The sequence below is a fragment of the Neolamprologus brichardi genome, chromosome 4, assembly GCF_056152115.1.
Source record: "Neolamprologus brichardi isolate AB-2024 chromosome 4, ASM5615211v1, whole genome shotgun sequence".
In the NCBI taxonomy this organism is placed as follows: Eukaryota; Metazoa; Chordata; class Actinopteri; order Cichliformes; family Cichlidae; genus Neolamprologus; species Neolamprologus brichardi.
The window spans coordinates 17560548-17578730 of NC_142107.1; the positions used below are offsets into that span (position 1 = coordinate 17560548).

An 18183-nucleotide genomic window follows, 5' to 3' on the forward strand; every position below is an offset into this window, starting at 1 on the left:
ACACACTTGGGTGCACCAAGCCTGCCTGGCATTTTCCTCGGCATCAAAGTCATCTGACGGCTCAGCTCCTTTCTTCAACAAACTTTCCAGGACATACAGCCACAGACCTTATTGGACAAATACAAATTTAATGGCCCTGCAGCCTAGGGGGCATGTTTCCAAGCGCATTTATAAATATCTTTACACTCAAACATAACAAAATACCACTCAGGTTCAGATCAGGATGGCAGTCCCTCCAGGTTTCATTGCCTTTGCCCATGTGAACATTAATGTCACCCGGTAGTCCCCACAAAGACCCCAACCAAGGATTCCAAGTTAGCCAGGTAGTGAAGCACTGATTAACATCCAAGTGTAAACAACAACTAACCTCTTCAGTGGTGATGACACAAACCCTACCTCTAAACTCTAACCTCAAAGTGATGTGAAAAGTCAATTTTGGAAAAACAATTTGACATTTTCGATGCGTTTCAGTTCATAGACTTTACAGACTCTGGAGAACAAATTAGTAAAAAACCAAAAATTATATATTCTGACACTATAGGATTATGGTCACGACCAATAATGACTTAGAAATCACAGGGTTAAACAACTAATAACTATAAAATTTAAAAACAAAAAGGAAAGAAGAAATTCAGTTGACTTATCTCTCTGTCGTACTGCTATTCAGGTCTCAAAGCATGATGTCAGCAACATTCAATTGAATTTCACCACTAATTACACCTACAGATGATCTCTTTATATGCAATCATGCAAAACAAACCAGCTCCACTGACAGATACTTCAGCTGTTACAGCAGGTAGTGCCCGCCTATGTTGTACCTCTTGCTCCCATCGCTACTGGTTGGCTCTCTGTCTTTCTCATCTCTCTTTCATCACTATAGCATTCTGTTTGTCCTCTCTAGTGTGCATTGATCTCTGTGGTGCAGAGCTTTAGAGATTTGGGGCACAGTGATCTGACTGTCACTTACAGCCGGCAGGTGTGAAGAACAAACAATGACCCCTTAAGCAAACCCCAAAACCAATTTAGGCCCTGTGTACTTCGTCATATAGGCAAACTCCATGTCTGTTATGAGGAATAGAACAAAACAGCCAAATATGCATTGCGGGTGCACCTGGTGTGCCAGTTATTTGGATATGTCTCACGCTTTCTGCTCTGTGATAAATTAGACAACCAACTGGTGATGCCATAAGTTTGTGCCTGAAGTTTAATGATGACGAAGAGTCAGAAATACAGCAAAATAACTGGTGATATGTCAAGTGTAGTGGTGACAAATAGTCAGGCATCCTGCTCATTGATCCATCTCAATCCGTCACAAGAGCGCAGTCCAGCTCAGGAACAAACTGTCCTATCAAAGCCAGAAATAGGCAACGCTGAGAAAGCCAAGAGTCTGGAAATATTTTCCAACCAATGACCACATGGGCCGATTTCACTAATTAACACAAGTTTAAACAGATTAGTGGAATCTATCTATAAAAACACCTGGTGTGCTAAAAAACGTGACCTTAACCAAATATGTGTGCATATGCCACGGCAAAAATAATCTAAAAATGGGAACACTGGATTACACCAACTTTAAAGCATACTGTGCCATTTTATCAATGAGACCTATAATTGTAACATGTTTTCAATTCAGTCAACTTGATCTGGATCTGAACTTTAAATGCATTCTGTTACTCTATTAGCTGTATTGGCTTAAATACATAAAAGATACATTTAGATATAAAGGAATAAGCCCACCACTGCTGTTTTTACGCTTGCTTCTGTAAAATCCTATGAATCCTATTTTTCATAGGTTTCCATTTGCATGAACAGACTTGCCAGATTTTCTCCATCCATCACATATTAGTTCTTTTTGTGTTCTGATTTAAAGTTGACCAAAAACAAGCAAAACAAAATTGCTGCAACCCAAACACACATTTCATGATGACTCCGTTTGCCATCTACAAACTTTGTCATTTGCTTTCTTACTTTACCATTCATCACACCAAGGGATGAAAATGTCAAACAAATGACATCACTGCTGCATATGGATTTTTTTTTTCCTCCCAACAAGGACCCTTAATTTGATAAAAACCATGAAATCGATACCTAAAAAAAGACACAAATAAGAAATGGTGTCAGCACATTCAGGTGGAGAAAAGAAACAGTCTTATTGACACAGGGGGAAGGGGAGTAGAGAAAAAAAAAAAATCAGCAGAGGAGCGTCAATGCCGGCTGCCCCGAAGAGTGGGGTAGAAGTGATGGTCCACTGAGATCATTAAAAAAGAACCACACACACTCAAACCTTTAAGAACAGGTTACATGTGTGGTTGTATGGTTATTCTGTTGGCTCACTGGTCTGTTCTTGGCATTAACTTTTATAATTAGCACCTTTTTTTTTTCCTGAGAAGCTGCTAGCATTTCCTGGCATGGAAGACTTAAATGTTGTCTTGTGTCTGCACATATATGCATGAATCTTTAGAACCCACCTCCAGGAAAAAAAAAAAGAAAGATTGGCTTTCCACAGCTCCATCTTTATTTTTAGAGACTGGATGCTGATGAGAGAGAGGAGAAAGCAAAGGAGTGAGAAACAACATCCCAAGTGGGGAAAGGAGGGAAAGCAAGGAGAGGAGGAACGAGAAGGTTGAAAGAGGGGGAGCAAGGTGGTCAGGGGGTAGTTGTGGTTCCTCTGTGGTTTCGGAGCGTGGCTGAAAGAAATGCAGTGTGATGAGAGTCCTTCTGCTGAGTGAGCCAGAGAGAGAGAGAGAGAGAGAGAGAGAAGGGGACGTAGCCACACCAGCCCCTCACTCGGTAGGGGAGCAGAGGGGAAGGGGGGAGGCTCCGCTGCTCTGCCATATAAAAAGCCAAGCCTGAGAATCCGGCTCCACTAACTCACTATACGTACACACATACACACACACACACACACACACACAGACACAGTCACAGAGATCCAGTGACTGCTCTGTTTCTCTCACACTCACCCACTCTCATCATCCTCTCTCTCTCTCTCTCTCACTCACTCACTCTCTCTGTCTCGCTCCCTCTGTCTCTCACTCCATTCCTTTGGGCTCTGCATCCTTCTTGCTTCTTCTCACAAGTCAGATTGTGTTTGTAAGTACGTGCTGAATGTCTTCGTGTGGATGCTTGGGTTTCCTTAACTATTTTTTGTGTGTGTGAGTGACTGCTTGGTTACTTTAGAGTGAGTTAGTGGAGCAGTGAGGTGTATCAAGTGTATGTGGGTCTTTGTCTCACCCTCACACACTCGCCGCTCCTCTTGCAACTCTTCTTGGGATCTGTGGATCCCTTTCCTCGGTGACAGGCTCCCCACACCAAGCAGTCACCATTTCCGCCCCCGGGAGACCCACGCTGGCAGCGCAGCCTCTTCCCCGACTCAGCATCGGGAGGAAGACCCTGGTGGCGGCTGCCGTAGGGGTTATGCTGGTCCTGGTGCTGGTGGTGCTCATCCCCGTGCTCGTCAGCTCCGTGGGTACAGATGCCAGCCACTATGAGATGCTGGGCACCTGCCGTATGGTGTGTGATCCCTACATGAACAAAGGCACTCCAGCCAGCAGCACGAGCTCCACCGGTCTTCAGGCTGAGGCAGAGGCGTTGAGTGACCACAGCAATGTGCTTCCACCCTCCACCTTACTGCAGGGCCCACAGGGGAAGCCTGGCAGGCCAGGCAAACCGGGACCACCTGGACCGCCGGGAGAACCAGGGCCACCAGGGCCACCAGGACCAGCTGGACCTCCTGGTGACAGAGGAGATCAAGGAAGGACTGGGATTTTGGGTCTGGGGGGTAACGGAGCTATCAGCACAGCCACCTACAGCACAGTACCTCGGGTGGCCTTCTATGCAGGGCTTAAAAATCCCCACGAAGGCTACGAGATCCTCAAGTTTGACGATGTGGTCACCAACTTGGGCAACAACTATGATGGCATTTCGGGCAAGTTCATCTGCAGCATACCGGGTACATACTTCTTCATCTACCATGTGCTGATGAGAGGAGGGGACGGCACAAGCATGTGGGCAGACCTCTGCAAGAATGGCCAGGTTAGTCTTTGAAACTTTTTCTGAGTTTTCTTTCTCAGCGTAAGACTATCTGACTCCTCTGATGCTCACTCTCCTGTCCTCTCCCGCTTCCTCTGTGGCTTTGTTGCTTAAAGAAGTAGCTTCATGACACACCCTGCAAATAAAAAGTGACATTGCGAGACAAGTTGGGCATCTGTCGTCCGCCTCCAAAGCCTAGAGCGCGCAGCTGTGGCATACACCGCGCCTAGAGATAAAGATGTGTTGACCGTTTGCAAGTGCGTCCCCTCTTTGCATGATGCGTCCTGACACTGCCGCGTCCCGCGATCTAGAGGACGGTCACGGTGTGGACTGAGCGTGGGTTGCGACCGATCTTTCTGCTTGTACACTGTAAAATTAGCCACAAAAAAAAAAAAAGAAAGAAAGAAAAAGGAAAAAAACTATCGTGCGTATCGATTTTCCTGAAGTGGAAGCAACGTGATCGCAGTTTGTGCAGTTGAGTATCTAAATTGTTTTAGAGTGAAAACGCTCGAGTGTTTATTAAAACAAATTGCAGAAGTAGAAAGTATTTTTTTAACCTACAAGACTGAATTTTCTAAAGGGCTTTACTTTCATTTTATCAGTTTCGGAGGACGAATTATACTCCATATAAATGTCAGTAGGGAGGGTTATTGTAAGTATTATTAATAATATTATTATTATAACATTCTGTTGCGACATAACTTTATCCTCATAGTCGCTGTGAGTGAAAGTAGCAGATGGGGAAATGTGAAATTTCGCTTACAACATATTAACTGTACATTACATGTGGAAGCTTAGCGGACACCGCGGACCAATCCATCTGCCTTTACAGTCGTAATAAATGCATTAGGACGTCTGCATGATCTATTATCGCTTTCTTTGATGCATCATTTTAATGGGGAGCTAACATTATTGTGCGCCCCGGAGGGTCTTCTCAGGTTGGCAATGCGTACCAGATCAGGCTTCCCACCCGCCGTCAGATCTCTTATCTTCAAAACGGCTCAGTAAAATGGTTTGCCTGTAAGCAGATCGGATGCCATGCTACAGTTATTCTTTGTTTTGCTTAACCAGCTTGTGGCTGAGCCCATATCAAACACTGTCGTTTGCTGCAAGTGTAATCACAGACACCAAAAAGCAGTATTTGCAGTAAAGAAAATAATATCCGTGTTTATAAAAACAGATCTATTTTACCTGATTTCACGTTTCAGCCTGCAACCTGCACACGAAACAATAAAATCTCTATTATAGGAGAGGAAATCGTGGCAAATAACAATAATAAAAATAATAACCTTCACATTGCACTTCACACATTATTATGCTTTACTAATGTGGGCTGAAACTGGATGCGTTACAAGCTCTGCTGCACTTAATTCCTTGCCACCATGCATGGTCAGAATACTTTACCCAAACTGAGACACAATATTCATCGTTTTGGAAATGTGACAGACATTTCAGCTTTAAATTAACATCATATGAGAACACTTGTTTCAAGTCACATGAAATGTATTATATTTGGACCACATTCAGAGTTTCACAGTGATTCACAGCCTGGTACACAGCAATGAGATTGATCCTCTGAGACTCAGCCTCCAAATGCAATTTAAAAGACCTGCTTCACATTTATTAAATACTATAAAACATATATAATGGCTATTTTTCCCCTTTTGTAATGTTAAGTGACCTGTTTAAAAAAAATGTAAATATGCAATAGTTAATATGGGGTGCTCAAGAACAAGTGCTGTGGTCATGATATGTGAGATTTAGAGATGAAATAAGAATTGGTGTGAAACTACTGTGTCACCCAGGGAGATAGAGGTTAAATCCTTTAACCTCACCAAGTTCAAACCCAGGGAGAAAAAAAGAGTTACAACATTTGCCTTCTATATACAGTATAATGTCTCACTCAACAGTAATGTTTCTGGGTGGGCGTAAAAGCATTGATATATAATAGGGGAAGAAGAACATATGTTCCTATAAAACGCCTTCTGTTCCCGCTTCATTGTGCTCCCAAGAGGAGGGTGTGGAGGTACTTAAGTTAGACGCACACAGTGTGCATCACCAGAGACCCGCGTAATGTTTATAAAGTGGTAACTGCTTCTCTTTCTCTGTTTTCTTGTGTCCTATGCACAGCTTATGCATAAATGTTCAGTCCTTCCATGGTGTTTATTAGGTTGCTTGGCTGATGGAGGAGGCCCCAGAGACTTAGTTTGTGTAAATGACTGTGAATAGTTATAAATGTTGGGCAACTTATGCTACATCTCTGCTGAAGTGTTCAGAGTCAAACTGAAACTCCTACAGTCACACTGGTGCTTTACTCAGCTCATTAAGGCAGCAAAAAGCTACACTGTGAGTTGGGATAGGGGAGGCCAGGGAATTGCAGACAATACTAGTATTTTATCATCTTTTGGCGTTATTGAAGTGGTGGGTTTCCAGGCCTTGCAGAACTGTTTTACTCCAGCATGTGCACCTCCTACTCCTGGGGTTCTTACAAGCTGTTTCGAACGTAAGCATCCAGAGGTTACTTTATTTTCTTCTCCTCTTCTTCCACTTTGTGTTTTAACTTGGCAAAGGGCACCAAGTGGAATCCAAACACTGTCTCCAGAACTTTGACACTTTTCAAGCTAGAGCAAAAAGTTGCAGTTTTTGGTAAACAAACAAAAGGAAAATCTATTTTCAGCACAGCACACTTTATTCACTTTCCAGCTTCCCCTTCTCACACTTTTTTTTTTGGCTTCTTCTTTGCATGTTCTTTTTATTTTGGTGCCAAATATCCCAACCGATCCTAAACTCTTTCCAATAAATCAATGCTTTGCTACAACCTGTCTTGGACACATCCTGAGAGACATGGCAGCAGCTATAAGAAGATAAATTTAATAGACGCAGTAAAAGGAGAAGAAAGAAAGAGGACAGAAAAGAGATAGTTATTGTGCTATTGTGCCATCGAGTCTATTTAATTGTAATTAAAAAGCTTGAACCAGATCCAGGATGTGTTTGCGCTTTTCCTCTCCGTTCCCTTCTTAATATTGTTATTAATCCGCAAAACCGTTTCAGAGTTAATTAAAAGCAATGACTTCAGCGTCAGTCTCTCAAGAGGACCATAGTGAATAATCACTCTGTCTCCTCCTTTAATAAGCTTCAACGTCCTTCGTGCACATGGCTCTTCCCTAGCAATTACCGCAGCAGTCTCCTCCTTACATACACACACATTCGCACATGCTCACACACACACACACGCGTGCACGATTGCCCCTCCTTTCTAACCCACAGCCTCAACCCACCCCAACTGTGCACTGCCCTCCATCTCTCCTCTGCATCTGGTCTACAGAAGCTCACTTTTTTAAAGGAGCAGAAAGTTTTCATCTTCTGAAAAAGAAAAACTTTTTTTTAAAAAGAGAATCCGGGTTGCTGTGTCACAGGATCGATTTCCTAAAACACAATGCCATCAATATTCTTCGGTTCTTTCAAGTGATGTATTGCACTACAACAGAATAAGTTAAAGTGAACCATCCTTCAACTCATCCATAGAAAAAATCTTGTATTTTTCTTTTTAACCAAAACCCATCTCAGTCACATGTCATTTCTCAGTCAAACCATTTGCCTCAGCCCATCTCTTCTCATAAAGACACCTCCAGGTGGGACTTCAGCTCTGATACACGTGAGCGCAAGGCTGTTTATCTTGTTGCTGTGTATCCAGGTGAAACCCACGCATTGTGTTTAGCATCTGGTGTCAATCCCAGCATTAAACAAGTGAAGCTGAGCCATCTGGAGAAGGTCTGCTCTGCTTGATTTGATCATTGACATATGTTTCAGAAGAAGAAAAAAAAGGTGCAACAAACAAGTTAAGTTTTAATTAAACCAAATAAGATTTCAGAAAAGAAGGCAGATTTCCAGTCATTTTCATTCTTAAAGTGTAAAAAAAATGGAGTAATCGTTGCATTCTCGTGGATTATCTGCACACAAATACATCAATACTTCGACTTGATTGATTTTAACATTCTGGTAATGTTCAGACCTGCTATTCTTCATCGTGGTCTGACTTCAGCACTGAGAGGCCTCTGTGCGTTCGCCTGGTGTAACAGAGAGACTCTGTCTGAAATAGACAGGCGGGGTTTTAGTGAGCTACCCTCAGTCCCTCTTTGCCTGCGGTATTGATCCCCTTATGCGTGTGTGTGGAAGCGTGTGTGCCCATGTATGTGCATTTCTTTCTTCCTCTGACAGACCTGTTTCAATGTGATGTATATCATGGCACTTCTTCTATAATCAGCCTGAGAGGTAGTGAAGGCGGACCTTTGGCCTTGATCTGCTGTGTAATTGGACATTGGATTTGACACTCTGCCGAGTGGAACATTAGAGCTGGCCTAATTAGGTGCGAGGGCTATTAAATGAAGATTGGCCCACGTTGTTAGGAAATACCACACAGATTGGAAATGTCAAGATGACATCGGGCTGTCATCTGAAAGCACTGAGAGAAAATCTATCATTTATTGGTGAAGTTTCAAAAGTTGCTCGAAAGCTGCCCACCACTTGTCAGCAATCATTCAATTACTTTTAAAACATTTTACACCGAGCTTCTCAAATAGAGAGCTATTACAGCTCAGCAGTGCACAGACCATCTGAGCTGGCATCTCAGATTAAGTAACTCATGAAATACTGATAATGTCTAATATCTCAAGTACTGAGAGACCTGAAACATACGGTCCAAAATAGGCTATGGATTGTCTCTTGTGACTGGCTGACTCAAGGATGCTATGGTGTTGACTCACAAGGCTTCTTCATTATAATGAGGGCCATATGGGAGATAGACAAGTGCCCCTGGCCCTCTTATGCAAACATCTCTCTCTCTCCTCACGCCCCTGACATTTAGACGTCCCCCGATTTCAGTCTTCACTGATACCCACAATTATTCGCTCCCTCTTCACAGGAAAGCAGCAAGTCAATGGCTCCAAATGACTCACAGTCTGCTACATAACTCGGCGCGTTTAACACTTCATGCCCTCCTTAAAATGAGTATGGGTGAAATATCAACAACCGCCCAGTAAGAACGACACAGACTACTACACGAAAAAATGCATGTCATAACAAAGCTGACATTCTCGCTCTCATCCAACACATATACAGAAACCCACTTTGCCTTTTTTGTAGCTTTCTCGGTAAGAATAAAGGAAACTCTGGGTGCCTCGAGGATTACTATGAAACAAACTGGAAAACAGGCTCAGTGCGAACAAAGGTTGAAAATTTTGCAGTGAAAGTGTCTTCTCAGACAATGCTAGAAGCAGTGATTGTGGTTTCGGTGGTGATGCTCGAGGCAGACTGTGCTGTGTATCTCGGTAATTAACTGACCGCGATGAAGCAGACACAACAAAGAAAAGAGTGGCTGGATTGCGGGTCAAAGTTCATTCCTCTTTTTTTTTCTCCCCCACCGCTGTTTCCTCCGACAGGCTTCTTTCAGTGGCTCTTTCAGGAGAAGCTGCACGAGTTTCATCCTCTTTGTCGCCACTGATAAACCGCAATACTAATAATCAGGCCCCTTGAAAAGGTTTTACGGTATTTGTATCACGTACTGCTGCTACATGCTATAAACTAATGAACTAACACCTGATACGAAACTCACCTTAAGCATTACTGTAGGCAATCTCATGAACAGTGAGAGGTCTGAGCGTTTCAAAGCAGGTTGAGCAGGTACAAAGAGAACAGCTGGTGAAATTAATTCAGGAGACCTTTTTTTTTACTCGCTTCTGACAGATGGCAAATCTGCTCTTACCATTTCACTTCTCTTATCATGTTTTCACTTAGGTCTCCAACAAATGAACGTGTAAACACATGCCACTTTCTGACAGTACAATTCTCTCGCAACCCCTCGTACTTTCCTGTTCTCATTACTTTAGTAAAATTGTGTCTCTAGTGCACGCGGCTGCATAAAAATGCATTTCCATGTAGCATGTCTCTCTTTGTGTCGCTCTGTCATGGCGCGCGTATGCGTTTGCACGCGTGTCGCAGGAATGCGTTGCATAGGGCTCGGTAGAGATGGCGTGCTATCTAAGCTGCCATTAGGCATGCGGTTCACGGCTGGAATGTTCAAACACAATTAGATGGCAGCACACTTTGATTTAAAGGGGACCAATAGACTCGTTGATCCAAAATGGAGGCTCAACATCAAGTCAACAAATCCCTGTCAGAGAAGCCACGAGACATGTCCTTGTCACAGTGACAAAGCCTCTTGTAAGATCACTGTCCCATTGAGATGTTTCAGGCCTGTCTCGTGGCAGACAACAGACAAAAGAAAAAAAAAAACCTGAATTTTTACAGAGTTTACAATTAAACTCAGCAAGCTGCGCCAGCTGAATGAAAATAATGCAAAGCGCCTTTTAGATAATAGGTTGATTGTAAAGGAAATCCCAAGTGACTGAGGATGAGTGACGGTTTTAATAATGTTCCACAAATTCATCCTTCAGATTAATGCTATCATTACTGATAGCTGTAACATTCACATTTAAGAGAAACTGCACTGTTACAGGCACGTATTATTAAGTCCAAGCACAGCCCTGTATTTTTTTGTCTTAAATATTATTCAATAAAAGCCATCATGTTGATGATATGACGGATTCAAACATGCACGAGCAGCCGCGAGGAAGACAACATCGCCTGACACCTCATTTACCATTGCTGGAGCCGCCGCTTACGGCCTCACGCTTTGTTTGTCTTGTCAAAGTTCCTCTACATATTCCGTGTCAAGGTCACGCACTGCCAGTTGGCTGTTTGTCCTGCTCATCTCTGGCTATACATCTGCCATACCCTGAATTTAGACCTCTGGCTCATATCGCAAGCAAGTTTTGTGCAGAGGAGTGAAAGCGGGAGGGGGGGGGGGGGGGGGGGGGGGGGGGGGGGGGGGGGGGGGGGGTAGAAAAGAGAAAAAGAAAAACAGCTCCAATAGGAGCTCCCTGATCATTATTTCAAAAATAGTGAGAGGTTTTATTCATGCATGCTTATCACTGAAAGCAAGCGAAGGAGGTCTAGACTGCGGCAGTTAGTCTCAGAAGGGGATAAAAACCAGTAGAGCAAAGAAACAAAACAAAACAAAAATATCACTGTGGATGAACTAGAAGGATTTCAGGGAAGTTTGCTTTCACCAGGGCTTTGCTCATTCCATCTCTGCCAAAAGAAAACGGTATATTTGTATTGTTCATCTCCTCCCCCCAAAAAAATCCCATAAATCATTTACTTCAAGATGGCCTAAATGTAGCCCTTTAAAGAGCAAGAAAAGAGAATAACTTAACGATATTACACATCTGTGACATTGCCAAAGGTTTTCCGCTTCTGTGCGACTGCCTGCAAAGCAAATATTTTGGTAAAGTTTCATTAAAAATCTCAGCTGACAAATCCTCCAGAGCCATCATCACCTGCTTCCCCTACAATCCAAGGCGGTAACCCTCTAATAAGATGGTGTTGACTTTGCACACTCATTGCATATCATTTCGTATTACTATGCACCGGACGCTGGCATCTTAGAATCAGAACAGGAGGTTTTGTTTGCACATCGATATGAGCTGCGCTAGATTTAATCAGGAGGATAAACAATAAGAAAAAAAATGTACAATATTCCATATATTAATTCTGGATCTTAAAACCTCTCCTCGGAATTTCATTATCTAAAATTAGCCTTTACATTATTTGCACATTTCGCACTAGTGCGACACTGTCCACAGCGTGCTGTTAGAGAACTTGTCAAGCCCTCCACAACTTTCCACCTTTCTTACGTCTATCTCACTTGTAAATTATGAATTTCACAGTCTTTTATCAAGCATTTGTTTAATCGATGCATTTTTTTAAAAGTGGAAAGCTGAAGAAGTATTTAAAGCAGTGAGCTAAAGGTAATGCAAAGAAGAGTTCATAAAACACATCTGCAAGTAACAAAGTATAAGATTTTGCATTATGTTGACTCTATAGCAGAATCGTTGTCACACATGTTAATACTGATCAAGCCATTTCTCTCACTGTGGGGGTATTATTATTATTATTTCTCGAGGTATTAGCAGAAATGTAGCTGCACCTAAAGTGAGATGTAGCATTAACAGCATACATAACAGGTTGTAAATACGGTGTCCTAAATAGGACATCTTGAGACTCAAATGCTTTTTACAGTTGCGGTTAAAGAACACCTCTGTTTTTGATTTCACGACCCACTGTAGCCTTTTGTGTACGCCTGGCTGTTCATCATTGTATCGCTGCAGCAGAGAAGCACTTACTGGCTCCAAAAAGCTTCCCTGAAAGAATTTTGTGGTTTCTATCAGAAGCTTTTCAATCTTAAACCATGTAAAGTTTAAAAATGCAGAATTTTAAATAAATCATTTTATAAATACACGTAATTGTCAGGTCGAGCTCATGTAACAGTTATTCAAACTACTGAATGCTGAGTTCATGAAAGCTTTACATTTGCTATTTTAATAAGACTTGTACGCCTCTGCACATCCTCTGCACACTTTTATGTTTCCAACAGCAGGTTTTCAAAAATCAACAGAAGATGAGCTAAGAGTTTAGTGCTGACAGCATTAGCTGTTGTAGCAGGAAAGACAATAGAAAAACATTTTTTAATTTAAAAAATGCTTCATTAGTCAATGATATCTATTTAAATTACACAAATAATCTATATATTATTATTATTTTATACATTTAAATGCAAAGAAAATCTGTTTTAGGTTCCCCATTAGATTTGGCACCAGTGATACCTTCTGTGCAGGAGAGCTCTGTCAGTTGCTGGCTTGCCCAAACATTTGTCAATATGCCTGTGGTGTGTGTTCCCTTTAAACAGGGCAACTAATTATTGGGCATTCTCAGCATTATTGGGCATGCCTGTTGAGCTGCTTGTCGACTCCCACTCAAAAATCCCAGATTTAAAGATTTGTGGACACTGAGTTAAAGATAGGCCTGAAATAGACTTTGGAGACCCCATAATGAGCCACAAGAAACACTGCAAATGCACACGAACTATTGATTTGGATTCAACCTTACTGACCAGACTAAGTGCTTAATAGGCTTATTTAACCACAAGATACTTTTAAGGATGTACAGTGCTTTCTTTGTTTCCATCTCTAGAGAATTAATGATCTTCCTGTTCGATTGTGCTCCATTTGAGTTACATATGATGCAGTTTGTCTAGTTAGTAACTGTTTAATAGCACTGAGACACGATGCAGACGCTAAGTAGAGAGTTACACTTTTTTGTGTGTGTTTTGCTTTTTGTCTTTCTTTTGTCCTCTACACCAAGCACAACACTGGTTGAGTGAAAAAGATTATAAATGATAGCGATTAAAAAACCACGACAAGCGTAATTAACAATGAAAATGCAGGGAATTCTGCTTTACAGAGTGTTATACTAGGTTACAGGTCATTGTTTAGCTTTCTGGCCTCAGATCTACTGTTTTGGTTCACCCCCACTGCCTTCTTATTGCCATTTCAGGTAAGAAGCAGCTGTTTTCTAAAAAAACAGAAGACATGTTCTTGCACAATTAGCTGGTGAGCATAGTGGAGAATTTACCTGATATGAAGTCAACAATTTCCCAGAGGAGTTGGTAGGGACCAAACATAGCACTAAAAGAGAGTCAGAATCAGTTAATCACAAAATAAGGAGTCCACATTAACGATAACGATGCTCCACAAGTTCGGGTGTAAATGCTGAATTGTTCTAACCTTAAACAAGTTCACTCTATGATCTCATCTAGTTTTTGTTTTTTTTTCACAAGTTGTTCCAGAGCGGTAAATATGCAGTGAAAATTAAAGCTGGTTTCTTTTTAGTCTTTATATTTAGATCACAGACTGTTTACATTTAAACACCGACAAAATGATTTGTTATAGGCACACCTCTATGTCAGAGTGTTACATGGGGATCTACACCAGCTCTGAGGTCTATGGTGGAAAGGCCTTGCACCATCACATCGCAGCTTTTGTGATGTTTTTGTGATGTACATAACAATTAAGTCTAGAAAAGAAAGCGATGAAAGACAAACACAGATTACCAGTGATGTGGTTCTTCCTTGTTTGAGGCACGTGTCATATATCAAGGACATGCTGATTGTGTTTGTGTCATTATTTTCACTAGCGTAAAACAAAAAGAATATTTGGCTCCAGTTCCTTTGCTGTTAATTACTATTACCGGTTCATTTGCCTTAAGTTTGATTTTCAGCATTTGGTATAATTGATGCAACAGACTTGTTCCATAAAGAACATCCTACCTCTTCTTCTTCTTTTCCTTTTCTTGGCTGTTTTCTTTAGGGGTCATCGTGACTGATCATCCTACCATTAAGCTGTAAAATCCACATGGTTTTCTGCATTTGTATATCAGGATTGCCAGCCTATTACTCTAGTCCTAAATAAAAGGGTGTGAAGAAGAGCAATGAGTCTGTTCACTCCACATTAAAGTGAACGCTTCCTCTGAGCTAATATTCATTGTTTAAAGCCAATTTTACACTTTCAGATCTTGAGAATAATTTCTAAATGTGTTTTTAAAAGGTTGTATAAAGCCTTATGCTTCTTCAACTGGTGTCACTAATGAAGTTTAAATCTGAAAAATAATTTGGAGGTGTGAAGTTAGAAGTTGGAATACTAGAGCCTTTGAGCCCACTCCTCATCTCTGCTTAAAGCTTACAGCTCGAGGCTATATTAGCTGCTACTTGTGCAACACACCACTGTCTCCAGCTGAACTGGTGCCAGATTTTTGTCAAGGAAGCAGACTCTGTTGAGTGAACAAAAAAACAAAAAAAAAACCAAACAATATCTCTGCTACTGCTGCAGACATAAAAAAAGACCATCATGACAATGACACTGTAGGAGTGTAATAATAAATTGGATGAGCACTCTTTTAATTTAAAATCGAATGTGCCAGAAGCAAAACAACACAAAATAATGCATGGCACTACTGCCAGACTGAAGTGAGAATTGAGAATAAGGCTTTCATAAAAGCTGTTGTTGACCAACTTAGGATCTTCATTCAGCTGGTTTGCCTTTAATTTCACTCTTTACCTTTCAGCTGGAAAACAGGGAGGCTAAAGATTTTAGTCTTTAAAATGTAGCTTCAGTAAGTTCTTGAATCATCGGGCCCCATCTTATCTTACCTCATAGCTATGGATCACCCCAATAGAGCACTTTGCTCTCAGATGGCAGGCTTACTTGTGGTTCCTAGGGTATTTAAAAGTAAAATGGGGGCAGAGCCTTCAGCTTCCAGGCCCCTCTTCTGTGGAACCAGCTCCCAGTTTGGATTTGGGAGACAGATATCCTCTCTGGTTTTAAGATTGGGCTTAAAACTCCTTTTTTAAAAAAAAAAAAAAAAAAGCATGTAGCTAAGGCTGGATGAGGTGACGCTGAATCCTCCTTTAGTTACGGTGCAGTAGGTGTAGGTTCTTGGGGGATTCCCATGATGCATTGAGTATTTCTTCTTTAGTCACGTTTTCCACTCCCTATGTGTTTATACACCTCTGTGCATGTAATCACTAGTTATTATTAGTATGGCTCCCCTTTCACAGCGTGTCTATACCCTGTCTCCCTCCCTTCACAACAACAGGTTGTGGCAGATGGCTGCCACTTCCTCAGCCTGGTTCTGCTGGAGGATTTTTCCTGTTAAAAGGGAGTTTTTCCTTCCCACTGTTGCTCAAGCACTTGCTCATACAGGGTCATATGGTTGTTGGGGGTTTCTCTGTTTTCTCTGCATCGTTGTAGGGTTTTTACTTTACACTATACAGCAGCTTGAGGCAACTTTTGTTGTGATTTAGCTATATAAATATTGAATTGAATTGAAAAGCATTATGCAGTACTCATTCCTACTTAAATAATCACTGTTAGAACAGCTCTCTGCCACACACACAAGTACACACATGCGATAAACCACAGCTATTGTTTCAAGACTCATGTGGGACTGCAGCTACGCTTAAAAACACAGCACGTTTGTAGTGGATGTCTTAATTACCCCGGACAGGTTATTTAGAAACTGCTCCAAATGTCCTGCAGACAGAGTGCCAAAACACACAGGCACGCAGGGACACAAACACACACATACACACATGTGGCCAGACAGAAGCTGCAAACCCAAAAACAACAACAACAAAGTTCTTTTTTTCCTCTTTTTGATGCAAACTCATTCCAGCGATTCCCATCACTCCTCTTAGTTATCAGATATTTCTGCTTATACTCAGTAAACATCTTTTATGTTTTGTTTCTTCTAATTTCCTCCACACTGTGACCCCCCCAGAGTAAGCCCCGTTGTTGCATTTCTGAGACTTTTGGAGCGCATTTTGCTTCAAGGTCGAACAATAGCTCTGCAAAAGACCACCGGCTTGATTGAAACCATAAATCTGCCTGACACATAGGCTAGAGTTTTGGGTCGGTTTTGTAGGTTTAATATCAATATTAAAAAGATATATTTGTCAAAAAAAAAAAAAATCTACTTCAAAATGAAACCAAATCGAAATGTATGTCCTAAATGATAAATTGTCTTCCTGTTGAATAAACATTACTGTTCTCTTATGATAAAAAAAAAAAAGCTTCTCTTTTTTGCACTTTCATTACTCCATGTCATAAATAATGCAGTTCTGCTTCTTAATTAGCAGAATATCAATAAAAAAAATTCTATGAACTTTAGACCATGGAGACAGGAAGAGGATGCTAGCTTTATTTTAAATGTTAATCTAAGTTGACTTTAAAAATAATGTAATTTTAATACTGTAAGTTTGGGGTTTTCTGAATATTTTCACCATTGTAATGAAAACTGTATTTGCTATGTGTATTTTCTTACAAGCTTAAATGCTCAAACGCCAAACACATTCCCTGCTCAAAATAGCAAATGTAATGTCTGTGCATCCTTGGAGATATATGAGTACTTACATGCGCTAAGTGCTTTTAGTTTAGATTTACAGTAATATAGACTTGTAAGAGTGAATATAGTATCTGTCTATCTGTCTTAGCATGAGAGACTGACACCTGATTCATAGCATTTGCTAAATACATTAAGCTAATGTACTGATACCTTTAGCAACTATGAAGGCTACCTCTTCTTTACGTGTTTCTCTGCTCCTGGCCTTGCAGGTTCGTGCCAGTGCCATTGCCCAAGATGCTGACCAGAACTATGACTACGCCTCCAACAGCGTCATCCTCCATCTGGATGCAGGAGACGAAGTGTACATCAAACTGGATGGAGGCAAAGCCCACGGTGGCAACAACAACAAGTACAGCACCTTCTCTGGCTTCATCCTCTACGCAGACTGAGAACACACAGACACAGAGACAGTCAGACAGGAAGAGACTCAGACTAAGTGTAGTATGACGGGGGGGAGGGGGTGTATGTGTTAAAAGCCTGGAATGCTTTCTAGTTTTCCTAATTCTCTCCATCATCACGGACACCTCTGCTTCGTATCCATCAGTCAAGACATCCAGGTTCTGTAGCCAAGTCTGGATGCAAAGCTCCTGAGGACTGAGAGGAGCTCGGTTGGGCGTGTGTGGGAGGAGTGGGATGTTAGGTGGAGGTGGGCCGGTTTTTTCCACACTCCTTGCCACAGTGCCACTGGTCAAAAGCTCCTCACTCTCAGTGTCTCTCCTCTTTAGCCCTGCTCCATTGCACAGAAATATCAACAAATATGAAAACCCTGCTAAGTGGATGATCTCACCTCTTCTCTCCACAGCGGCAGCAGTCAGCTGCAGTATCAGTGGACTGAAGTGACTGAAACTTATAGTGTTGTTCCGTGAAATTTTCCTTAGATTGTGTTTTCATTTTGTAGACATGCATAATATTCAACACGAGCAAGATTTTAAAAAGAAAAATAATAAAAGAGAATATATTTGTCCCTTGTGAAGATATCCTGTTTGACTGAGAGATGTTATTTGTGATGCAGCTCAGAGCTCTAACAGCTGGAAAACAAATCTTTAAATCAAGAGTTTCACTATTTCATAGCAGTGTGTGTTTTTCTTCATTTCTAGGTAAAACAAGGTAACTATTATTCATGTGGAGAATAACAATACATTCTGCACTTCCAGTGTATCTGAAGAAGAAAACATCTAATATTGACAATACCCTATCCAGAAACCACCTCACACTGTTTCTGGCACTGTCACAAATGTCCTGCTGCTCTTCAGATTAACGGAGGGCATAAATAATCTTTTCAATGTTCTAGCT

The 18183-nt window shown here is 41.4% G+C and overlaps 1 protein-coding gene across 1 annotated transcript; it reads left to right on the plus strand.

Moving 5' to 3' along the window:
* The first annotated feature begins 2885 nt into the window (after positions 1-2885).
* Positions 2886-17851, plus strand: c1ql1l2 (complement component 1, q subcomponent-like 1-like 2). The gene is made up of 2 exons (XM_006798225.3): positions 2886-4035; positions 17100-17851. Exons 1-2 carry the CDS (start codon positions 3418-3420, stop codon positions 17277-17279), a joined length of 798 nt encoding a protein of 265 aa, XP_006798288.1. The 5' UTR covers positions 2886-3417; the 3' UTR covers positions 17280-17851.
* The last annotated feature ends 332 nt before the right edge of the window (positions 17852-18183 follow it).

What these genes read in the sequence shown, in the direction of transcription:
- c1ql1l2 (XM_006798225.3), top strand. Translation starts at nt 3,418, where the DNA reads ATGCTGGTCCTGGTGCTGGTGGTGCTCATCCCCGTGCTCGTCAGCTCC. An exon ending in ACCTCTGCAAGAATGGCCAG is followed by an intron (nt 4,036 to 17,099) that starts GTTAGTCTTTGA and finishes CTGGCCTTGCAG; the next exon opens with GTTCGTGCCAGTGCCATTGC.